This window comes from Polypterus senegalus, chromosome 1, assembly GCF_016835505.1.
Source record: "Polypterus senegalus isolate Bchr_013 chromosome 1, ASM1683550v1, whole genome shotgun sequence".
NCBI lineage: Eukaryota > Metazoa > Chordata > Cladistia > Polypteriformes > Polypteridae > Polypterus > Polypterus senegalus.
The window spans coordinates 30873416-30899928 of NC_053154.1; the positions used below are offsets into that span (position 1 = coordinate 30873416).

The 26513-nt window shown below is 38.7% G+C and overlaps 1 protein-coding gene across 4 annotated transcripts in view; it reads right to left on the minus strand.

Annotated features, from left to right (window-relative positions):
* LOC120523818 (telomerase protein component 1-like) overlaps positions 1–26513 on the minus strand; it is a 157013-nt gene that overhangs the window by 62460 nt on the left and 68040 nt on the right. For all 4 annotated transcript variants that reach the window (XM_039745470.1, XM_039745451.1, XM_039745460.1 and 1 more), the window contains exons 16-25: positions 24597–24724; positions 23803–23862; positions 19689–19835; positions 18384–18560; positions 18125–18245; positions 17465–17586; positions 16755–16868; positions 15072–15189; positions 14797–14982; positions 13395–13570 (exon numbers count right to left, since the gene is read on the minus strand). In XM_039745470.1, coding sequence (XP_039601404.1) covers positions 13395–13570; positions 14797–14982; positions 15072–15189; positions 16755–16868; positions 17465–17586; positions 18125–18245; positions 18384–18560; positions 19689–19835; positions 23803–23862; positions 24597–24724 — 1349 coding nt within the window. The remainder of the gene's footprint in view (positions 1–13394; positions 13571–14796; positions 14983–15071; positions 15190–16754; positions 16869–17464; positions 17587–18124; positions 18246–18383; positions 18561–19688; positions 19836–23802; positions 23863–24596; positions 24725–26513) is intronic.

Here is a 26513-nt window from a genome sequence, read left to right on the forward strand (position 1 = left end):
CATTCCCCTTCTCTCAGTTTACCTCTCTGTCAAGATACTCATGTAACCTGTGTGTGTGTGCTAGACCATCAATTCTGTTGTCTGTAAGGCTTTCTCTGAATTTACTGTCTTAATCTTCTTTATTTATTTATTTGGTTTGTACAATGCTATACACTGTATACCCTGCCGTTCTTTCTTATATTCTGTAAGTGCCTTGAGCATGGGAAAGGCGCTATATAAATAAAATGTATTATTACTATTATTATGTCTTTTGCATGTTTGCTCAGGAGTGAGTTGTGCTCATTCTGTTAGAACTATGCAGCCCTTTAAGACAATTTCTACTGACGAGCCATCTCGCATGCATAATAAAGTATAATAAAGTGCATAATAAATCCACGTAACTATAATGCAGAATCAGTGGGAGCCCTGTTTCCCTGCAACAAGACGGTCCTATCTCTGGTAGTGATGGGAAACAATGACACCTGAAGTGTGTTGCTTATGTCCAGTCTATATGCAATTTCGTTTTGGTTGCTCTCACTACAGAAAACCCCACTTTATAAAGATGTAATGTCAGATTTTCAGTGCTACTGTGGCGATCTCCAGAAATGTTTGGTTTTTTTTTATTCTTTTTAGGTAGGGTTATAGCTTGTGGGCTTAATTTATTGGGCATCAAAACTGTGACAGAGACAAGTATGAGAAAGAGACACAGATGGAAGTGATAATGGGATTAAGGTGTGGTCACAGTTATTGTAAGTTATCAACACTTTATTGTACAAAACAAACAAATCAATCTGCACACCCATCCAAAACGATTTTAATACCGCCCCTACTACTTCCTTTTCAACACAGGCTTTCAAGGTACATAAATAGAAGAGCAATCACTTTTCTACATCCTCCCTCTTTCGCTTTATTCTTGATTTTGAAATACATGAACAAGTCTGCTTTAACATTTTCTTTAAAGACATTCAAGAATTAAACATTATATCAACAGTTCAACATAGCCTGTCAAACTGAGAAGTATAAATGCTTGTGTACAGTACGTACATCTTTGAATGGGCAGCCACCATTAAAATATCATATTCTGGTTCAAACTCATGCCAATCCTCCACAAAATTGTCATCAAACACCAGCGGTTTCAGTCTATGAAATCCTTGCCATTGTATTTTCAATGTGCAATTTAGTCACTCGTTGCACTTCAAACAGACTTAGTTACTGATGACTTCTGGTACCATGTTGAATGACGAGTGGCCAGAGTTATTGAAAGTTATCAACAGTTTATTGTATGCCACAAACCAAGCAATCTGCACACAAATCCAAAAATACTTGATACCGCCCCTCCTACTTTCATAAGTATGGTAGTTGTCAAGGTATATAAACAACAGAAAATAATCATTGTTATACAGAGATGATCTGGTCATTTTTCAAAATAAAAACTCCTGCAGACTCTGATAGTCAATAAAAATTAAATATTTTTATTTGCAGCCCAGGACTACAGTGGGATGCAAAAGTTTGGGCAACCTTGTTAATAGTCATTTTTTTTCCTGTATAAATCGTTGGTTGTTACGATAAAAAATATCAGTTAAATATATCATATAGGAGACACGTACAGTGATATTTGAGAAGTGAAATGAAGTTTATTGGATTTACAGAAAGTGTGCAATAATTGTTCAAACAAAATCAGGCAGGTGCATAAATTTGGGCACCACAAAAAAGAAATTAAATCAACATTTAGTAGATCCGCCTTTTGCAGAAATTACAGCCTCTAAACGCTTCCTGTAGGTTCCAATGAGAGTCTGGATTGTGGTTGAAGGTATTTTGGACCATTCCTCTTTACAAAACATCTCTAGTTCATTCAGGTTTGATGGCTTCCGAGCATGGACAGCTCTCTTTAACTCACACCACAGATTTTCAATTATATTCAGGTCTGGGGACTGAGATGGCCATTCCAGAATGTTGTACTTGTTCCTCTGCATGAATACCTTAGTGGATTTTGAGCAGTGTTTCGGGTCGTTGTCTTGTTGAAAGATCCAGCCCGCAAGCAGCTTCAGCTTTGTCACTGATTCCTGGACATTGGTCTCCAGAATCTGCTGATACTGAGTGGAATCCATGCGCCCCTCAACTTTGACAAGATTCCCAGTCCCTGCACTGGCCACACAGCCCCACAGCATGATGGAACCACCACCATATTTTACTGTAGGTAGCAGGTGTTTTTCTTGGAATGCTGTGTTCTTTTTTCCTCCATGCATAACGCCCTTGTTATGCCCAAATAACTCAATTTTAGTTTCATCAGTCCACAGCACCTTATTTCAAAATGAAGCTGGCTTGTCCAAATGTGCTTGAGCATACCTCAAGCAGCTCTGTTTGTGCTGTGGATGGAGAAAAGGCTTCCTCTGCATCACTCTCGCATATAGCATCTCCTTGTGTAAAGTGCGCCGAATGGTTGAACGATGCACAGTGACTCCATCTGCTGCAAGATGATGTTGTAGGTCTTTGGTGCTGTTCTGTGGGTTGACTCTGACTGTTCTCACCATTCGTTGTTTCTGTCTATCCAAATCTTTCTTGGGCTGCCACTTCGAGCCTCAACTTGAACTGAGCCTGTGGTCTTCCATTTCCTCAATATGTTTCTAACTGTGGAAACAGACAGCTTAAATCTCTGGGACAGCTTTCTGTATCCTTCCCCTAAACCATGATGGTGAACAATCTTTGTCTTCAGGTCATTTGAGAGTTGTTTTGTGACCCCCATGTTGCTACTCTTCAGAGAAAATTAAAGGAGGAGGGAAACTTACAATTGACCCCCTTAAATACACTTTCTCATTATAGGATTCACCTGTGTATGTAGGTCAGGGGTAACTGAGCTTACCAAGCCAATTTGAGTTCCAATAATTAGTTTTAAAAGTTTTGGAATCAATAAAATGACATTGGTGCCCAAATTTATGAACCTGCCTGATTTTGTTTGAACAATTATTGCACACTTTCTGTAAATCCAATAAACTTCATTTTTCTTCTAAAATTTCACTGTGTGTGTCTCCTATATGATATACTAGCAAAATACCCGCGCTTCGCAGCGGAGAAGTAGTGTGTTAAAGAAGCAATGAAAAAGAAAAGGAAACATTTTGAAAATAACGTAACATGATTGTCAATGTTATTGTTTTGCCACTGTTGTGAGTGATGAGTGTTGTTGTCATATATATTATATATATATATATATATATATATATATATATATATATATATATATATATATATATATATATATATATATATATATATTGTCACACATGTGCGATTAGGAGGCAGTCAAAGAGCCTAAAGGTGAGTGAAACATCGCGAGATAGAGGGTTATCACGTGGTACTTACCCAAATCTCTTTTGGTCAACAGAACACCTGAAGAAAAATAGTTCCTCCACTTCCAGGTTCCAAAATGGCGTGACGACGTCACTTCCGCCAACCATGATGATGTCACTTCCGCTCCATCAATCCACCTCACTTCCGTCCAATCATGATGACGTTGTTCCGGTTCCTGTTTCCAACGTCACTTCCTGCCAACCATTTCCTGTACCATAATCCTGTTCTGTATAAAGCCGCCATTTTGTCAAAGAAAGTTGTTCACTGTTTTACTTTTGGAAACTCTGAATCATTTACATTCTTTATTGTCTGGATGACAATATATGGGGACGGTCCCCAAAACTTTGTTTTTGTTTGTGCTGTCTTCTTTGGGGAAGAATAAACACCACAATTGGCGTAGTCGGCTAGGATTGTTTTTCGTCTGCTTCAAGATGTCGGAGGAACAGAACCTGAATACCGTTCTCAACACCATCATGGGCGATCTTCAAACCCTGAAATTACAGATGGGCAAACAAGGACCCAAGTAGCAGAAGCCAACGCTCGTGCTGCTGCTGCAGGAGTACGGACGGAGGTCGCTCGGCCACCTTCCTATTGCCATAACTACACTCACGGAGTCGGACGATATAGAAACATATTTTTGATCTTGAGCGCACGCTAAGCGGAACGCATGGCCGAGGTCGGAATGGGCGTACCTACTGGCTCCCTACCTGAAGGGAACGGCGCAGAGAGCCTATTATGATCTAACTGAGGAGCAGGCTGCTGATTATGACGCTCTAAAGAAGGAGGTGTTCAAGCGCTACGGCGTATCTGCGGAACAGCAGGCGAGAGAATGGAGGGAGTGGCAGTTCGATCCGGAGACCGATAAGAACCCAGGGCTTTGAAGCCTGGGGGAAAGTATGTCGCTGGCTACGGCCCGACATTAATAATTCGCACAAGATGGCCGAGCTTATAGCGTGTGAAACCTTTGTGCATGCCCTCCCTGACCATATCGCCCAGCAAGTCCGCAAACAAAACTTCGAGGACATGGACACCTTAATACAAATCACAGAGCGCCACTGGGCGGCTTGCAAATCAGGGAAATCAGAACGGTTCTCACGTCGAACCCAACAGGCACGTGGGGCAGCTCCTGAGCCCACCCGACAAGCTCCCGAGCCTGCCGTCCGTAAACGGGACAGAGGTGCTAATCTTCCCCGCTGTTTCAAGTGTGGGGAGATTGGACATCTGTCCCCCAACTGTTCCTTTGAGCCCATGGATTGCTCATTAGTTAAGGGAGAAGGTATTGTGCCACTGTGACTAATCCTTTATCTCTTCCATATACAGGTGCAGTTATTATAAATGGCAGGAAGGTAAGAGCAATGTTTGATTCGGGAGTAACATTTCCATTGTTGCTACCCGCTTCGCTTTACGCAACAGTGGACTAGAATAAAAACTAGTCTAAAATGTATTCATGGGGATATCCGTATTATAAAACTGCCAGATGTGTGGTATCGGTAAATCATCACCTTACGAGCATGGCCATGGCTGTATTACCGGATCCCCTTTTCCAGTTATACTGGGTAGAGACTGGAATAAAATTACCAGCGGTAATAACGTAACTGTACCTAAAAAACATTTAGGCTTAGTAATGGAGAATACTGCTCCGACTGCCTCCACGCCATGTCCCACAGTAGCACGGACCCATACGGGTACCCAATGTGAAGGAATTGATGTCCCATCGACCTCTGCGGAACTAGTACAGTTAACGAGAGGACGTGGTGACTGAAACCACACCCCTTGAGGTCGCACAAGACCCAATACAAGACTTAACTGCCCAATTTCTATTAACACCATCGTCTTTTAAAAGAGAACAATGGAACGATGATTCCTTAAAAAATATTAGGAATGCAATAGTATCTACCGAGGGTTATACAACCCTGGATCCCATGCCACCGATGCCGTTCTTTGTACTTAAAAACGAATTATTATATAGAGTGGCAGAACATGAGGGAGAAGTGCGAGCGCTGTTGTTGATTCCACGCACTTTCGCTAAAGGTGTGTGAATTAGCACACGCTCACCTTCTAGGAGCCCACTTAGGCTCGAAAAACATTAGAGAGAATAAAACTCCGATTCTATTGGCGGGAATTAACGAGGAGGTCCGCGATTTTGCACTTCATGTCCGAGTGTCAACTTCGCCAGATTCCAAGAAGGACGCGAGCTCCTCTCGCTCCCCTTCCCCTTATTGATATCCCTTTGAACGAGTCGGTGTCGATCTCGTAGGACCATTGGAACCCTCGTTAAAAAGATTTAAATATATTTTGGTGCTAGTAGATTATGCCACTCGTTTTCCGAAGCTGTTCCGTTGCGCTCAGCTAATACGAAAAACATCGCACGGGAATTAGTAGGGATATTCGCCGTGTTGGGATCCCCAAAGAGGTTTTAACGGACCAAGGGACTCCTTTCACTTCGGAGACGCTCAGGAAGTAGCCAAATTACTCGAATAAAACATCTGAAAACGTCTGTCTATCATCCCCAAACTGACGGGTTGGTGGAGCGCTTTAATCAAACTTTAAAACAGATGTTACGCAAGGTAGTTAACGAGGATGGAAGAAACTGGGATCAGTTGCTTCCTCTCGCTTTGTTTGCTTATCGGAAGTCCTCAGACCTCCACTGGTTTCTCTCCTTTGAATTATTATATGGAAGACAACCCAGGGGGCTTTTGGATATGTTAAAAGAAGGATGGGAAGAGGAGGTCCTCCCTACTTCAAATATTCTTGAATATATCGCAATTACGCGATAGATTAGAGAAAATCAGACCTATTCTAAAAGAAAATTTGGAAAAGGCACAAGCAGCGCAGTCCCGTTATTATAACCGAAACACCACCATTCGAGAATTTGTCCCGGTGATCGTGTAATGGTGCTTGTCCCAACTTCTCATTCAAAGTTGTTAGCACATTGGCAAGGCCCTTATGAAATTAAAGAAAGAAAAGGTCTCGTTGATTATTTGGTTAAACAACCTAATCGGCGACGACTGAACGAGTGTATCATATTAATTTGCTGAAACCATGGAAGGACAGGGACCTGATCCCTCGTCCAATCAGCCTCGTTCTCTTTTATGTCATGTGCCCACCTTAATTTTGGCCCGATTTGACATTTAAACAACGACAAGATCTCGAGACGGCTATCTTGTCTGTCCCTAAAGTTGTGGACGAGTTACCTGGACGTCGCGCTGATTGTTCACGACATTATTACTGACCCTGGAGTGATTGTCAGAGAGACCTTATAGGCTCCGGAGGCAAAGAAAGCGGAAGTAGAGTTGGAAATTAGACGAATGCTGGAATTGGGGTTATTGAGGAGCTATAGCCCTTGGTCTAGTCCAATTGTCTTAGTTTCTAAACCTGATGGGTCGTGGAGGTTCTGTAATGACTTTCGTCGACTTAATCAGGTCTCTAAATTTGATGCGTATCCCATGCCGCGAGTAGATGATTTACTTGATCGGTTAGGGAACGCTCAATTCCTAACTACTCTTGACATGACCAAAGGGTATTGGCAAATTCCTTAACGGACTCCGCCAAAGAAAAACGCTTTTAGTACTCCCAGTGGACATTGGCAATACAGGGTCCTTCCTTTTGGCTTGCACGGGCACCAGCTACCTTCCAACGCCTGGTAGACACACTGCTACGGCCCCACAATTCATATAGTGCTGCCTACCTAGATGATGTTGTCATTTATTCCAGCACGTGGAAGGATCATGTATGGCAGGTTCAAACAATACTCTCCACGCTAGCGTCTGCTGGTCTTCGAATTAATCCGAAGAAATGTTTTTTTGGGTTAAGAGAAGCCAAATATTTAGGCTACCTAGTAGGAGGGGGTGTTGTTAAACCACAATGTTCTAAAATTGATGCCATTTTGAATTGGCCCGTCCGATGAATAAGAGGCAAGTTCAAGCATTTTGGGATTGGCAGGTTACTATCGCCGCTTTGTACCGCATTTCTCAGAAATAGCTGCGCCTTATCTGATTTAACAAGGAAACGCGCACCTTTAAAAGTGGTATGGGACATTTCGTTGATAAAGCATTCAGTGACTTAAAATTGGCCCTTACTTCAGCACCTGTTTTAAGTTCTCCTGATTTTTCTGTTCCTTTCATCCTCCAGACCGACGCATCGGCCACAGGTTTGGGTGCCGTGCTGAGCCAATGCGCTGATGGTGCTGAACACCCTGTTATGTACCTGAGCCGAAACTGCTGGACCGGAGACCAAGTATGCTGCGGTGGAGCGAGAAGCCTTGGCGATTAAGTGGGCTGTCACGTCTTTGAGGTACTACCTATTGGGGCGTGAGTTTACTCTGGTGACGGATCATGCTGCTTTACAGTGGATGTCCCTTCATCGAGTCTAACCTCGCATCACTAGGTGGTTTTGATCTTCAACCTTATCGCTTCAGTGTCATTTATCGTAGAGGTTCCTTGCAAGCCAACGCAGATGCTCTCTCTCGTGTCCACGACCTCTCGGTGCAGGTCGCCCGACCCGATGGGTCTGGGCTGAGGGGGGGGTCATGTCACACATGTGCGATTAGGAGGCAGTCAAAGAGCCTAAAGGTGAGTGAAACATCGCGAGATAGAGGGTTATCACGTGGTACTTACCCAAATCTCTTTTGGTCAACAGAACACCTGAAGAAAAATAGTTCCTCCACTTCCAGGTTCCAAAATGGCCGGACGACGTCACTTCCGCCAACCATGATGATGTCACTTCCGCTCCATCAATCCACCTCACTTCCGTCCAATCATGATGACGTTGTTCCGGTTCCTGTTTCCAACGCCACTTCCTGCCAACCATTTCCTGTACCATAATCCTGTTCTGTATAAAGCCGCCATTTTGTCAAAGAAAGTTGTTCACTGTTTTACTTTTGGAAACTCTGAATCATTTACATTCTTTATTGTCTGGATGACAATATATGGGGACGGTCCCCAAAACTTTGTTTTTGTTTGTGCTGTCTTCTTTGGGGAAGAATAAACACCACTATATATATATATATATATATAAATATATAGATATTTACACACACACATATATAAACATATATATACATATACATACATATCTACATATATACACACACAGCTATTTCAGATCAGTGCAATACGCTGTTTGTTAAAACGGATGACACCCGCCTTACTTACGCAAGTCTGCGTGGATATTATGAACTATCAGATTTGTTCAAGTTCTATTTAAATTTTAAATAGAAGGAATTTTTATTTAGTCGACAGAAATATCTTTGGTAGGAATGGTAAAAACAGACAGGAATATTATTCCTGAATAAATCAACTCAAACCTTAAACAACTTATAATATTTTGCTCTCCATAAAAATATATCCTGTCTAAATTATACAAGTTAGAAATAAAGTAAACATTAAAAGAACAAAGATTCAAATTTCTTTACTCTTATGTAATTTTATATTTTATAAAAATAAACTTAGATTTTAAATATCCCAAAAGATTTTGCTCTCCATAAAAATATATCCTGTCAAAATTATACAAATTCAAATATGAACATGCTGCATAACAAAACCTAGAAATATAAATAAAATGTGTTCCTTTCAGCAATAACAAATCAAATCATTCAGTTGTCTTTGCTCATATGTCATTTTAGAGCTGGACGCCTGGCATCTTTTTGGCAACAGGTTCGCTTCTGTTTGGTGTGAGGTTCTGTGTTGTGGAGATTCTCAGGATGGATTGCAGGTGCTCATCAGTGAGGCGACTCTGTGTGCTGTTTTGTTAGTCTTTATCACTGAGAACAGCTTCTCACACAGATATGTGCTACCAAACATGCACAAGGTTCGAGCCGCATGTAGACGGACTTTTTGTTCTTCAAAGTCACCAAAGCGCCGCAAACTCAGTGCGCCAGTTTATCAGCAAAGTGCGATTTGGGAACACCGTAGTGACAACTTGGTTTAACATTACTTGGTAATAGGGAAAGTGGGGCAAGTGGTTGTGTCTCCCATAAAAGCAGCTCTCAATTGAAATCACTTTGTGATTGTGCACGGTAAAACGTCCGCTGAAGTGTCAGATTCTTATTTAATTCTTCTGCTTTCTGTATATTCTGCATTGCATTCAGGTCTTTCAGGTTACCCTGATGTTTTGTTTTATAGTGCCGTTTTAGATTAAATTCTGTAATTACAGCCACATTAGCTCCACAAATGAGACACACGGGTTCAGTAAACATATACTCAGCCTCCCATCGGTTTTTAAAGGCTCTATTTTCAGAATCAACTTTTCTCTTCAGCATCGTGTGAGCTAGCTTCGCAATAACTTGCAGCATCTTAAGGTAGACTTGATTAACGCTGTAACTGTTCGGCAAGGCAGCTGAAGCGCTGCATTATGGGATCTGTAGTTTATTGTGTTACCAGCGCTTCATATACCCGGGCTTTAATAACAATAATACAGTATATAAAATGATCTCGGGCGGATATAATTACACGCCGGTCGGATGTGGCCCATGCCCTTGAGTTTGACACATATGGACTAAATAGAACTTGAAAAGATATATTTTTTCAAATGTGATCGCGCAATTCAGATAGAGTTGACGCAAGACTACAGCCTGCATGCCTAAATAAGTCATCCTCCCCTTGCCCTTACTTTTTTACCGTTCATCTAATGAATACACTGAGTATGGCTTTACCAAAACAATCACTGATGGCGAATAAAGTATCCATTATTCGAGTATGTAGATCGGGTTATATATATATTGTAATGGATGGCCGGCCATTTATCCCGGCCAATACCCCCAAGCCGCCAGGTGGAGCCCTCCTTGCAGCGAGGAGGTCCCCAGAAGACCAGCAGGGCATCATGGACATTGGAGTTTTATGCAAAGCCCTGCTGGATGCCGTGGGGCCACAGGAGGGAGCTGCAGGGAGGACCGAGGGCTTCTTCGTGCCTGTGACCCGGAGGTTCGTCACAGGAAGAGCGCACGGACTTCCGGGTTGAAGAAAGGGACTATTTACCCTGACCCGGAAGGGAAAAGGACTTGTGGACTATTGGGCAGAAACACTTCCGGGTCAGGAGGTATAAAAGGACTGTGGGAACTCCCAGACAACGAGCTGAGCTGGGTGGAAGGGTGGCAACGCGTCTGGGAGCTGGAGGATTGGTTTATTGGTTATTATTATTGTTGTCAATGAGTATTGTGGAGGAGAGTGTGCTTTGTACACTGTGGCAAGAAAATAAAGTCAACTTGAGGACTTTTACCTGGTGTCTGGAGTCGTGGACAGGGGTTCAAGGGAGCGAGAGCGCCCCCTATCGTTCACAATATATACATATATATATACCCGCGAGACGCATGAGAAGTAGTGTGTTAAAAAGCTAGAAAAGAAAAGGGAACATTTTAAAAATAACGTAACATGACTGCCAATATACAGTATTTGTTTTGTGAGTGTTACTGAGTGTTGCTGTCATCAAGGATTTGATTATCATTATTTCTTTCAATCAGGTTCGTATTTGTAGGATGTGTTGTGTTCAAGTTACATTCCGTGTTTGTTAATCGTTGTAAAGATGACAGGTTTCATTCATCGATTCGTTTCTTACTGCATCAATAAACAGCTCGTCTTCTTTTTTATCTGAGACCTGACACACTGCATGCACGGGTTTTTTACACTGTCTTCCTTTAGCGGACATTGACTTTTTCCAACGTGTGCTTTGTTTCGCAGTAGTTGGATTTATGAATATGCTTGTATGTATGAGACGCCATATTTTTGCTGCCTTTTCAATTGTGTAATTCGGTTTTGTTCAGCTCTTTGGAACTGTTGCCTTTTATCTGTGCACTGCGCCAGTTCACGTGAGCCACTCGGTGTACATGCATCGAAGGTTCCCAGCTGTGCTGGTGCCATCTCGTGCTATGTCCATGGCTGTATTTATTGTTACCTTAGTCCTGGCACTTAAAACTTTCTCTCGCAGTTTCGCTGAGTTTGTGTCAAACACCACCCTGACCATCTCATCTTCCTCTCCATAAGCACAGTCCTTCACCCGTGAATATTTACCCGTGGCAGTTTGCTATTGGATTGCCGCTGACGGACGGCCTTAAATGGGCAGGCACTAAATTACAAACGCCAGCGGCAGCCTGTCTATGAACTTAATTTAAAGTGTAGGTTTACATCGTTCTTTGTTTCCGAAGTAGCAGAACTCATGAATATGGTTGTATAAATGTCACTCGCTCGCTTCTTATTGTTTCGCTGCCTTCTCAATTATATAATGCATGTTTTCTTCAGCGCTTTTTGAGGTCTTCCTGGTTTTCTATGTACCGCGTGATTACGTGGGAGGCGTGATGATGTCACACGAAACTCCGCCCCCACGGCGCTCAAGCTCATCTCATTACAGTAAATGGAGAAAAACTGCTTCCAGTTATGACCATTACGCGTAGAATTTCGATATAAAACCTGCCCAACTTTTGTAAGGAAGCTGTAAGGAATGAACCTGCCAAATTTCAGCCTTCCACCCACACGGGAAGTTGGAGAATTAGTGATGAGTCACTGAGTGAGTGAGTGAGTGAGTGAGTGAGGGCTTTGCCTTTTATTAGTATAGATTTAACTGACATTTTGTATCGTAACAACCAACGATTTATACAGGAAAATAATGACTATTAACAAGGTTGCCCAAACTTTTGCATCCCACTGTAAATGATCCACAGCCCAGTGTTTGGGGACTACTGCATTAATGGGCAATAATGAGGTAGCCAGCTTCTGGCCCCTGCTAAGGGTTTAAGGCTGAGGTTAATAGCCTTGGCCATAATTTCTCTGTTTAGGTTAAGCTACATTTGAAAGGGATGCACATCTGGTAAGTACTATCAGCAGTGCAGCTCTTTAAGTGTTTCTTAGCCTTAGCTAAGGTATTCTGTAGTTTCTTTGTATTTGATCTCTAATCAGGCAGGGGCAGTGACAGGTCCTTGGCAGCTATTGTGTTTGAAACACAAGTGAAAAATGAATGTCACATAGGTAAGGAATGTGTACATATAAATCAAGGCTAATAGTTTAGACATTTCCAAATGACAAAACACCAGCTCAGCACTAAATGATATTTATCTTGTTTTCAAACCTCAAAAATAAGACTCAACATTAAAAGTATAAATACAGTGGAACCTCGGTTCACGAACATCTCGGTACACGTACAACTCGGTTTACAACCAAAAAGTTCGCCAAACTTTTGCCTCGATTCACGACCACACACTTGGTATACGAACAAGCCAGTTTCCCTTTCGGTTTGTACATGTTCAGTCTCTCCCTGTGCATTTCCTGTGTAGCGAGCAACAGAGAGAGCGAGAGAGTGCGACACACACACACACAGGCAGCGTACATGAGAAACAGACGCACACACACAGGCAGCGCGCACGAGAGACACACGCACACACACAGGCAGCGCGAGAGAGAGCGCGACACACACACACACACACACAAAGGCAGCGCGCAGACACAGAGAGGCAGCGCGCAGACACAGAGGCAGCGCGAGAGAGAGCTGGACGCATTAAGGTAGGAAGGCAGTTAAAGAATGCACTGGACTTGATTTTGTTTTCACTTCTGTTTTCAGCGATTGGTTCGTAGCGTGCATTGATGCAATATTATTTTTCTTGGTGGTTTATTAAATTACGGATTTTTTCAAATGTTCATTTTTTCCCCTGTGCTTAAAACTCATTAAAAAAAGTGCTTTTAGCCAGCGGTTGGTAGCGCTATAGCGCAAACTCTTGCAGTGTTAGTTTTCTCTGTTGTTCAAGGTTTTCTCAGTGTTATTCAATGTTTTTACATTTAGTTTACTATTATGGTGTGTATTCTATGGTTTAATTAACTATATTTGTGCTTAAAAGCTTAAAAAAAATATATATTTACATACAGTTTGCATGGTCTGGAACGGATTAATTGTATTTACATACAATCCTATAGGGGAATTTGCTTCGGTTCACGACCAACTCGATTTACGACCAGAGTTTTGGAACGAATTATGGTCGTGAACCGAGGTTCTACTGTACTTTAATTTTGATCATAATCTATAAGCCAAACCAAAGCCCTTTTATTAAAATTAAGGAAGCAGTTTTATTTCTGTTGAAGATAATTACTTACCTATAACTTGCAGGAGGAGAAACATCTTGGCCAAGTCTATGCTTGAGAGATCTTATAAGAAAGTGGAGAAAATGTTCGATTCCATTTGCTGACTTACTTGCACCCACAAAATAAGAGATAACATCAAAAACTTCCAATTTGTTTGATGATGTACTGAATTCATTCACCATAGCAGCCTATTCAAAAAGAATATTGAAAACAACAAGAAATCTAAGCAAGCTTTCTTTTCCAATGTTCCCATGTATATTAGCAATTGCACTACTTTTTTGTAAATCTTATCAAAGATTCACATGTGTTTATAGATGGCCTTCTGCAGTCTAAAAATGAGCTTTCACAGTTGCCCTGGTCTACCGGTGTGTGGCTATGATCATCCGCAATCCAAAATATCTAAAACCATTAGCATTTTTCCATTAGCATTCCTCATTCAGCAACTTTTCCAAATAATGTCTGTAGGTTTTCTTGACAATATTGCTATCAGTTGTGAGGCTTTCTTTATTATTTTTCAAGAAACTCACACTCAGAATTTCTAAATAGCACATAATCTGTTCTTCTCCCAATTCAGTGGTCAAGAGACTCCATTCCTTTCTTAGAAGTAAAATGCAAATAAAGTTGTTCTGTGTCACAATGGGTATTTAATATAAAAAATGAATACCTAGATACTAAGTGGCCCCTTTTGCATCTTGGCAAAGCCAGTTTATTTGGATCACTGACCTAATGTACTACTGGGGAGATACTCTGACAGACAAATATTATAGAACTATAGTAGAAATAGAAGACACAGGCTACTTGCAGGGAAATGAGAGAGTTTAAAAATAAGTATTATAAGGGTACAAGATTTACTTGTAGTGAGCCATCACCGCAATGGTTGGATTGGTATAGCAATGGCTAAAAAATATTCGCACAATGTAGTTTACATGAAGAAGGGTTTATTATAGTTTTAAATGTGACCAGTGATAAATGACTAATAAGCATGATACCTGTGCCTATATCTCAGAGGTGATACAGCCAGAGACTGCTGCTCTGGGTAATAACTTTAAGGGATATATGGCAGCCAGCCCAGGTTGAAATGAAAAAATGCATATGAGGCTAACTTCCAGTACTGTATAGTAAATGATAAAAGTAATATGATATAGATTTCTGAAGAAAACAAATTGGCATGCATTAGCCTTACTAAATAATTTAGTCTGCAACATTTGAACATGGAATTATTTTAGAAATGCCATAAACAGATTGTAATACTAGACTGTATTAAAAAAATATTACTAAAATGATAAAAGACAAGATCATTTTGTGTATATCAGAATATTAGGCAAATAAAAAATAAGCCTGACAAAATTTTATTTCTAAAAACTAAATTCAGTTTTAGCTCTATTATCCTTATACAACTTATTAAGATGTTTACCATTAAAGTTGTTTTTCCTTCACCAGAACTGCCAGATACAACAAAGCATTTTCCTCTTGCCTTCTCTCGAATGTTAGTGACTACTGTATCAAAAAGATTCTTTCTTCCATATATAAGATGTTTTAGTGATTCCTTAAAGATATCTTGGTCAGTCAGTTTTGAAGCTGAATTTACATTTTCATCATCCTGGTGATGGAAAGGGAAAAAAAAAATCAGTTAATTTAATACAGTACTAATATAGATGTACATGCTTCTGCTGACACAGATACACTGACCATATAAAAGAACTGCTTCAAAGATTCCCACAAGTTGCACAAAACTGCATTTCCAAGTTGTTCCAGTCCTTTGGTGTAGGGTTTGCCATTGGATACTCCACCCCATTTAGCTTCATAACTGCAGAGAATAATAAAGTAAATCTATTTCACAATGAACTATGCTAAACTAAGAGCTTTTAAACAACATTTCAGGACATTTTCAAATACAGCACTAAAAAGAAGTGTAAAATTCAGTGACTGGAGTGCATCACTAGCAGAGGATTTTAATTCTAACCAAACAAAGTGTATTTGATTTACATTGTACCAATCTTGTCTTTGGTGTTTAAACCAGAACCTAAACAGCAGCCAAACTCTACTTCATAAAAGATTCAGAGAGTTAGGAGTCAGCGCCTTCCTCCAATTTTATTTCGATTTTATGAAGTTAGAGTGAAACTGAAATGAAGCATATACAAATAATCATCGACTTAAAATAAACAATATAACTTTACTATATACTTACCCAATTACCTTAAAATAATACTTACAGTAGAGGGTTTGCTTCTATGGGGCTAACACTGAAAATTTGTGAAGCTTGCTGTCTAACTACACACTTCCTGTAATTCTGTTTCCGCTTCTTTACAACTCTTTACATGAATATTTATAAAATAATGTTAACATTCTTTTGAACAACAAACAGCTAGCTATTCTGTAAGGCAGGACATACATAATTTTCATTTCTTCAAGATAATTTTTTTCTTAATATGTATAGAACATGCGGTGGGCTGGCGACCTGCCCGGAGTTTGTTTCCTGCCTTGAGCCCTTTGTTGGCTGGGATTGGCTCCACCAGACCCCTGTGACCCTGTAATTAGGATATAGCGGGTTGGATAATGGATGGATGGATGGATATATATAGAACACTAATTTGTTTAATTTAAAGTTACTTCAACAAATTGAAACATCAAGATATTTAACTGCTTTTTTCCCATTAATACAATACATTTAAGCAGAGTGGTGGCTCTGTGGCTAAAGGTCTGTGTGGTTATCTAGAAGGTGGATGGTTCAAATCCCATTTCTGTCAGAAGGAATCCTACTCCGTTGGGCCCTTCAGCAAGACCCTTAACCTGAAGATTGCTCCAGTGGCACTGCACAATGGCTGACCCAAGTATAAAAATAAATAAATATATATATATATATATATATATATTAATAATAATCTTTCTTTCTCTTACACAGTACATGCCACTTTATTCTGATATTTATAATTGAATATACATCAGGGGGAAATGTTATTATATCAATCCTTTATTAGGTCTAGTTCATTTTGTTCATTGCAGAAGGACTTAAACGGAAACCAGAAGGTTGCTCATAAAAATCAATATTATAACCTTACTATCTCATCTCATTCAAGTAATTAAACCTGACTTTGGCACTGTAAAATATTGGCATTTAGTGGCATACACTGTGGTGTTTTGCTCTACATGTTAACATTTTAGAATACATTTACATGAAAAGCATAATAAGTAAAAGATAGATTGCCAATAAATAAAAATAAACAAAACAAGGTTTTACATTTATATAAAGAATTTTTGCTTCAAGCAAATCTGAATGTATTCAGAAAAACATCTGAAATTTTAATGTTGCTTTTCTATATAATTTTGCTAATGTGTAGCAGGTAAAATAAACAAATATAAAAATATATTTACTTTTCAGTTATCACAGCACCACTTTGCTTCAGCTGGGATTTCAGTTCTTCCATTTTTCTTCTGGCTTCTGTGAATTCTGCATCAAAGTCAGCTTTCCACTGCTCTGGAACTGATCTAAAGCAAACACAAAAACAGACAAGTCTCTTGGCTGTACTATTTTGTATTAATATTGACCTTAGTTATCAGATGAAATATAAAAATTTATTCTTATGCTATGTTAGAATACATTATAATAAGGGTGAAAAACATATAGGTGAATGTTATTTCCATGAAGAAAGTTTTTTTTTTTTTAAGTTAGAAACAAACTCTTTTCATTATAGCATATCCATGTGGTGAGATATTGTATGGTTGCATCTAAAGTGAAAAGGAGTATCAGTTATCTGATTGATGCTTTGTCTCAGGGCATTGCCATTTTAATTTTGAGCACATTCATTTCAGGATTCTGAAGAGCAGCTGTATGTTAACATGTAGTATCACAATCTCCATGAAAAGGATAAAAAGTCTTTTCAATTTTGACAAATAAACAACTTAATCAAAATCTTTGCATTTTGCCATTAGACCTTAGCATAAAACACTTTACTACCCCATCCCATTTTGCCAATACTTTTGTGGCAAATACTATGTTGAAAAGGCTTATCTTTCAAACTGCAGAACACTGCATTCTCATCTAGTTATTTCAGAACATATTGCAGCATAAGTAGAAAGTTAACCTGATAAGCTCTGGGGTACGTAGATAAAAAAACATCTTCTGACTGGCAGCACCGCCATGCTTTTCTTGAAACTGCATAACTTCCAACTCTGTCAAAGAAAGACCAGGTGGTACAGTCTTCATCTGCCAGGGTAGAAGTAATATATAAATTAGATAAAGAAAAAATCTTTGCACAATGCAATGTAGAATACTCGTATTTCAAATAGAATACATAGTATTTGAAGTAATATACTGTCAATTGGCATTAAGGCAAAACACTTAACACAAAAGAAAATAGTTTATTTAAATTAATTGGTTGCTCAATGCTTTCTGGTTATGATCCAATATCTGTAGAGCTCTCTCTCTCCCACTCTCACTTCCATTTCACTCCCAATCTTCACATTAAAGCACATGATGTACATAAGGACTGAAAAGGGAGCTGAGTATTAAGGTTACAAAAAATGTGATATGATTTACGTAATACTGACAAATGATGCAGTCTTGAGACACTGCCTTTATTTTATGTTTTTGTAACAACAAAACAAATTCCACCACTGGCTTTGTAACCATAATATCAATTCACATATGTATTTTGAATATCTACTGTACTCCTACCAGGATAATAACAAAGCCATAAATTATATTAACTTAACACTGAAAAAGATTTGTTGAAAGCACCTACCCACTGGAAATGTGGTAAATCTGGCAGAGATATGTCATTAGGAACTAATCCATATTGTTCCCCAAGAATTCCAACAAAAAGATGACTCCTTGCTACTTCCGACAGGCAAAGTTCCAAAGTTCTGCAATTAATACAATGAATTAAAAATTAAGAAAACTCATACAATAAGCTATCAATACAATTAGAAAAGATATAAAGCAAAGCATGCTAATATTGGTGAGTATATCTTTAATTGTACAATTTCAGACAAACAACAAACCTGCTGTTATGGGCATCCTCTTCTGTTATTCCCCAGTGTAGGTCCACTTCCTGTACATGGATATAGTGATGGGCAGCTCTCTGTCTCAACTCAGGGAAGACATACTGGACAAGTAAGTCTCTTTCTCCATGCATGTCCCGAAACGTGGAGGAGATGAAAACACGTATACTTCTCCAGCTAGAAAAAATAATAATGAAAAAATAAAAGTAATACAATGTAGATTACTGGTAGCAGATGCTTCAATGGAAATATGCAGTTTAGTTTCACCTTGTGCAAAAGTAAATTATATGAGTTGCACTCCATTCTAATTTGAAATTGATGGAAAATATTTGTAATTGCTACCTTGTATTTTTATGGGTTCAAAGATTAGATGCGGCTGTTGTGGTAATAATCAGTTGAAAATACAAACTTTGTTTAAGGCAAAGGAAGACAGACCAGAGTTCAGTGAAAGAATAGCCATGGAGGTGATAAGTTGAATGGTGAAGACAGCAATTGCCATATGGTTGCAATCTGGAAGGAGAACTGGCCATCCAGTCTAAAACCAGATCATATGCATTAAGCCATTTTTGTATGATCTTTCACTGCTTTTCAAGCATACAAATATTTTACAATAATATTTTCAAATGACATTGTGACTTATTTTCAAAAAGGATTGTCTTGATTGTATAGTTTAACTGATTACATATGTTACTGTGTTCTTGGAAAGTTCAGGTATGGCACTGCCCAGTTAATCACACCATCTTCTTACCTACACCTTTCAGTGACAAGATTGTGATCTGAGATTAAAGCTATATACCTGAAAATGGAAGAATGCAGCCATGGAATGTGAAGGCAAAAGACTTTCTCAGATTACATTTTTTATATTTCAAGAAAGTCTACATGCCATTACCAATATTTTTGGGTAACCCATATTTAATGCCATGCGTGTAACCTAATTACATTTTCTCCTCTCATTTGCATTGGCCTTGTTCCCTCCCTCTACTCCTATATGTGTTAACTGCTTTTAACTTTACAGTTGTACACCTCAAACATTTTTTTTACCTTCTTTCCTTTTCAGTGTGGTAATAACCTTTAACATTTTTTGCCTTTTCAGATGCACACTGACATGCCCTTCATTAATTTCATTTTATTTAACACATCCTAAAATAAGACTGACTGTCTTACACAATTTAGAAAAGAGCCCTGAAATTTTGTGTTAATCTGAGCTTACTTCCAGGAGTTTTACATTAAAATGTTCAGAAAAGATTACAAATTAGTTAACCTTAAAAATAACATTTTTTCCATTTAAATATATCAAAAACATACCTAATTTTTGGCACTGATGGTATGAAGCACTCCTCTATCACTCCTGGCAGTCTATTTGTGGATCCTTGTAAAGGTGGTATATTGTCAGCTTCACTGATTTTATCAACACGTTCCAGCATTCGAGGAGAAGCCCTTTCATCAATGAACCTAAAGAAAGAGAAGGATATAGAAAGTTGCATTTATCATTATAAGTTACCACAGACCCCGCAGAGATTTAATTTACTTCAGGGATACTGCTGACAGGAATTTTATTTTCCTCCTCTACTGTCAACTGGCCACATCTTAATGATAATATTAATGGAAATAATACTGTAAAGATACTTTCATGTCATTTTGTTTTTCTTTGTTAATGTGTACTTAAACTAATTTGTGTTTTTATTTGTTTTACATTATACAATTAGAAATCTGTAAAGTTGGTATTTGCATACAACCTGAGGACTTAAAGAATAATATACAAATATAAACTGAATTGAAAAAACTAGAATTTTAAAATAAATACTAATAGAATAATGAAGATCATACTCCTTTATTTTTCTTGCATTTTTAGTCTTAATAAACTGGTTTGCATATTCTGAATAGTGGCTATAAAAGTATTTACCTTTTTTTATCACATTTTGTTGTATTATACCATAGAGGTGAAAATAAAATCCACATTTTTAAATTAAAATAAAAATAATAACAATAATAGTAATAATAATAATAATGGATTAAGTATTTACCTGCAGAATTAATATGTGGTAGGCCCACCACTGGCAGCAATTACAGCTGTAACCCTCCTTGGGTAAGCCTCTGTTAGTTTTACAGATTTTGACAAAAGTCTCTATGCCCATTCTGCTTATCAACAATACTGGAGCTCCATCAAGGTGGAAGCACTTTTCAACTCATTCAACAGATGCTGAATTGACCTTGGGGCTGGACTGGGCCACCCCTAGACATTAACCTTTTTGGGTTTAAGCCAGACCAGTGTGGCTTTTGTTATATGTTTCTAGTCAATGTCCTGTTGGAAAATAAATAATTTTACAAGTTCTAGCACTCTTGGAGTGCAGATCTCAATCTATTTTCCTTAAGTCTTTAAAGGTTTTCTCGTTATGCCTGCAAAGAAGCACCCCCAAAATATAAATGCTGCCGTCATCATAAATCACTGGTTTTCTCAGGTTTTCTTAGGCTTGCGTTGAGGTCCAAAATTTCAGTTTTGGTCTCATAAGAGTATAGAAATGTCTACCAAATTGTTGCCTTTGGGCAAAATTTAGCAGACATATTATGTGTTATTTCAGCTGAGATGGAAATCGGGGCGACAGCAACCCCAAACCAAAACACGAACACACACACACACTCAGGTTCAAATAAAGGTTGGTTTATTAACCAACGTCCTCAAACAAGTGACAAAACGCACAAAAACACAGATTTCTCTATCTACAATTCAATTCTTCCAGTTAAATGCAGCCCTTCTTCCTCCCACCTCCAACTCACCTGGCCAAGGGAGTTCGGTCCCTTTTATTAATGACCTGGCAGTACTTCCGGTATCAGGGCCAATGCCCGATGGAAGCACTTCCGGGTCATTCGGAAGTCCATTGTCTCCCTGTGCACTCTCTTTTGGCTCCCAGTGACCCCAAGCAGGGCTGCTCTGCCAGACTACATCTCCCTACATACCCTGCTAGATTTCATTGGGCACCGATATCTGGGGCTGCTTCCATATAGTGCACTGGGGGAGAAAAAAGCCCCCAGCGATATCTTATCTTTTTAGTGGGCTGACCATCGCTCCCATCCTTACAGGTCTGATGTCTTTTTCCTCCCCAGCCGGGATGCCCATCTGCCCGTTAGGTGCCCCCTGTCCAGGTAAGGAACCATCCCTTCTTCTGTCTGGGATGCCCGTCCAGCCCATGTGGCATCTACAAGCATAGGCTTTCTTTCTGCCACTAAGTAAGATTTATGAAGTGTGTGCTATAGTTGTCACATTCACAGTTTTTTCTCCTGCTCTGTCATGGATGACTGTAACAGCTTAAGAGTATTGCTGTGTGTTTGTCACCTGCCTCCCTTACTATGGCTCTTCTTGCATGGAAATTTATTTCTAGACAGATACACATTTCTTCCATATTCTCTGATCTTTTTAATTATTAACTCTGCTGTACTTTGGGGTATGTTCAATGCCTTATACCTTTGTCCTGACTGGTATTTTTCAAGAAACATGCCTTGGATCAGCTTATAATGTTATAATGTTTCTTGTTATTCATGGTGTAGGTTTTCCACAGAAATACACTAACTAGCTTCAGATGCTCACAGACACAGGAGGATATACAATGTCTTCAAATAACATGAGTCAACTTAACTGGACTGAACAGGTGGAATCCAATCTGTTCATTTTAATAAATTTAGGAAAATTATACCATCATATTATTTTCAACAACAGAGAAATATGCCTGATGGTGCTTAACTACAATTAATTAACTAAGACAACATTCTGATAATAAGAAAAGTTGGGTAAAATTACATTTGTATTCCTAAGAAGCTATAGGAGGCCTAAGGAGAAAGTCTGAAAACTTTTGCTGTACATAGCGAAAAGTATGTAGTATATGCATAGTGTATGTTTGACCTGTCTTAAGTGAACACTTTGAGTAAAGAAAAGAAAAAAAAAACAAAAATATTTTACTTTGCATTATTTGCTTGTTATTTTAGTAAAATACAGTTCTTACATATCCCTACCAAAAATATATAAGTAAAAGTCAACGATTTAAGAAAGATTAAGATGTTTATGATTACATATAAAAATTTTAATTGAACAAAATTTTAATTTATATGGTTAAACAGAATCCATATTGTATTAGCAAGAGAATATTTTTCCTTCTTGTGCTGTAGCATATATAGTATACACACATACCTCTATTGGCATAGATGAAATTTACAGGCAATAACAATAAAAGCAACACACTTGATGCCCTTAAATATACAATGCTTCCCAAAACAATTCAAACTCTTTACCAGTTTTCTAATTTTACTGATCAACAAATGATATCCATTATTTTATTTCAAAGTACTAAAAATCTAAATTAGTTCTACATTTTTATTGTACATTTTTTGTTAGAAAAAATATACTGTCCCCATAAGTACTCAACCCTTAAGCATTAGTGTTTTTTAGAGCTACCATTAGTAGCAGTTTACATCTTTATGTCTTTTGTGGTAAGTATGTTCTGATTTTGGTCTGTACTTGCAGGCACTTGAGCACCACAATTTTCAAATAATGCCACAAACTCCTAATCTAATTGAGATCAGGGATATGACTAGACCATTGTATAACATACACCTTTTTGTCCTTGGGTCACTCTAAGATTACTGTGGCTTTGTGTTTGGGGTCATTGTCATTCTAAACCATGTACCTTTACTGAAGCTTCAGTTGTTTTATACAGTGAAACATGTTTTCTTACAATAGTTGCTTGTATTTTCCACAATCAGTTAAACTCATCCTTCTCATATAAACAGATGTAGAGTCCCAGCTGATAAAAAGCAGTCCCACAGCAAACTACTACTACAGCACCCATATTCTTTAAAGATGTGGTGTTTTTTCATACACATATGCTTGAACTTTGGTCAAAGAGGTCTATTTCAGTCTCATCTGATTACAAAACCTTTTGCCACATTGTATATTGGTCTCATTTGCTTTTTGGAACACTCCACACATTAACTCATATGGTTCTTTTTGAGTAATGGTTTCTTTTGAGATTCCATCGCATATAGGTCAGTATCATGCAGATCTATTGATATGGCTGACTGGTGTACCTTTTACTCTACTCTCAGCTATACAGCTCTGCATCTCCTTGAAAGTGTTTGCCGGCCTGTTCTCTAACACTTACCCTTCTTGTCTATGGAATTTTGAGGGAGATTTTTTTGGGTAGTTTGACATAGGTTCCACTTCTTGATGGACCCCCATGATCCTGTGTTAGGATGTTGCAGGTTGGACAATGACTGACTGATTGACTGTTAATACACTTTAAACAACACTATAAAGTCAAACCTAATGTAAAATTAAAATTGAAAACAAAGCAAACACAGAATACACTATAGCAAGCTATGTTTGAAAGAAGACTAGTACATATTTTTTGCCTTTAGATCACTAACTTACTTCAGAATTTGGTCATTAAATCCATAGAGTGAGATACATGCTTTATCTGTAACTGTTGCACTGAAAAATATAAAAAGACATAGTTAAATAAGGAAAAAGTTTTTTAATGAAGAAATCAGCCTAGCAATTATTTCATAATGCAAGCTTAATGGAAGGACAGAGTCAGTAAGCATGCTATTAGCTTACTTAATTAGTTAGATTTCTGGCCTGTTACTCTAATTTGAAATAAAATGGAAAAGCGTCCAAAAAAACCCATAAATGAATCAAGCAAAGTCATAAACAGATATAAGCAATCTTAATAACTGGTGAACTTAATGTAAAAGCAAACAGAAAATGGCATATTATTGTGTAATTTAACATATGGACTTAAGAATTACACATTAATTAAACTGTGTAATTTCCATGTCAGTGTAGCATAACAAAAATAAAGGGTTTTATTTATATATCCACTGTTATATTTTACGTAATACACTCTAGTATATTTTTATTTATTTAATTCTGGAGTGTACATAATTTAAGACTATAGCAGGACTACTCAGACAGGCACCTATGCCATCTTAGAGGAGGACAAAGGACAAATGTCTCCTATAATATCATAATGAGGTAATATTAAAAGAGGGCAAAATGAAAAATTACAGGCAATTTGACTTTTCCATGGAAGTCCAAATACCAGGGCACAATGGATGTTAACAATATAGTTTAATTAGATTAATTATTTCAATCAATATTTAAAAAAAGGACTAGCATTCAAAAATCACAAAAATATGTACAGTATATACATATATTATTCTCACATCTCTGGATCATCAAGATTTAAATGTATCAGAAGTGTGCTAGGGTTCATTCGTCTTCGGTACTGATAAAAAGGGTACTCCCAGTAAATGTGGGGATAACTACCAAACATCATTATCATGGTCTCCACCTGTAACCAAAATATGAGAAGGTAAACTGCAAAATGATGGCTGATATATTTAATTTCACATTGTTGTAAGTTCAATCTATTATATATCAGAGTTTCTCAAAACTTATTTTTTGAAAACAAAGCATACATATACAGTCAAGTCAAGTCAAGTCAAGTCAAGTTGTGGAGCATGAACTGGTACAGTGCGTTGCCACACCCACTACACGATGAAACAGCTTGGGATCCCGGTTGGCAACCCCCCAGGCAGACATGCCAGTCCCACCCTCCGGAAATGACCCTCTATCTGTCGCAGCCAGGTGTTACATGGGTGACCCCTTGGCCTGGTCCAGCCACTCGGGTCAACAATGAGGATCCTACGAGCTGGATCACCATCTATGAAATGTGCCACATGGCCGTAGTGCTGTAACTGACGCTCCCTCACAATACAGGTAATGTGCCTCATTCAGGACTCCATGAGCAACTGCTCATTCAACACAAAGTTAAACCAACGGTACCCAAGGATTTTCCAGAGAGACTCGGTACCAAAAGAGTCCAGTTTTTGTCTCATGTCACTGGATAGCGTCCATGTTTCACAACCATATAGCAAGACAGGAAGCACCAGGACTCTAAAGACTTGGACCTTCATCCTTTTGCATAGATATCAGGAGCGGCACACAACTCTTTCCAGCGACCTCATGACCCCCCCATGCTCTCCCAATCCGTCTACTGACTTCATAGGAAGAGTCACCAGAGACATGACTGTCACTGTCAATGTAAGTAAACCTCTCGACAAGGTCGACACTCCCTCTGCAGACAGACACACTGCTGATGGCTGTGCCCAAGAGGTCATTAAAGGCCTGGATCTTGGTTTTTATCTAGGACACTCGCAAGCCCAGACACTCAGACTCCTCGCTCTGTCTCTCAAGCGCTCTGATCAGAGCATCAACAGTAAAGTTAAGATCCGTGAATCTTTCTTCACCAACAAATGCCCCACAGCCGCCAGACCCCACGACCTTGCCCAACACCCAGTCCATACAAGCACTGAACAGAGTAGGAGCAAGAACACACCTGACGAACCCCTTCTTTTTATATATACAGTATATATATATATATATATATATATATATATATATATATATATATATATATATATATATACACACTAGCAAAATACCCGAGCTTCACAGCAGCGAAGTACTGCCTTAAAATTTTTATTAAGAAGAAAAGTAAACCTTTTTAAACTGAGGGAAAATATAACAATAATTATTTGTTAAGGATCTCTTTGTATACCACGTTGTCAGTTCGGCCATCCAGTTGTATTATGACCAAGCTGTGCACTAAGCTTACTCTTGAGCTTGCAACGTACATTTGGCCATGTGAAAAGCAATCTTGCCTCAAATCTCACAGCTTGGATTGCTGCTGTCATAATCGGTTTGAGTTTCATGGTTTGTTTCAATTACGACAATATTTGCAGGACCTGTTGTGTTGAAGTGACATTCGGAATCTGTCAAACGTTGTAAGCATACAACTGGTTTCATCAATAACTTTGCATCCAGCTTTTGAGAGTTTAAACATTCAAAAACATCAAAGTGTCCACTACTGAAATCGTCACCTGTGAATCTAAGATTTTCAAGAGGCATTGGCGGTTGTCCAAAGGTGTAAAATATTTAGCCATTTCGGTACACTTGAAAGCGACAACCGAACAATTCAGCAACAGCCATCAACTCACATGCAGAACCATAGATGAAGGGCTTAAGCATTTCACTCTTATAGTGCTCCTGTGTAGTATAATTATCTCCTGTACCATCAT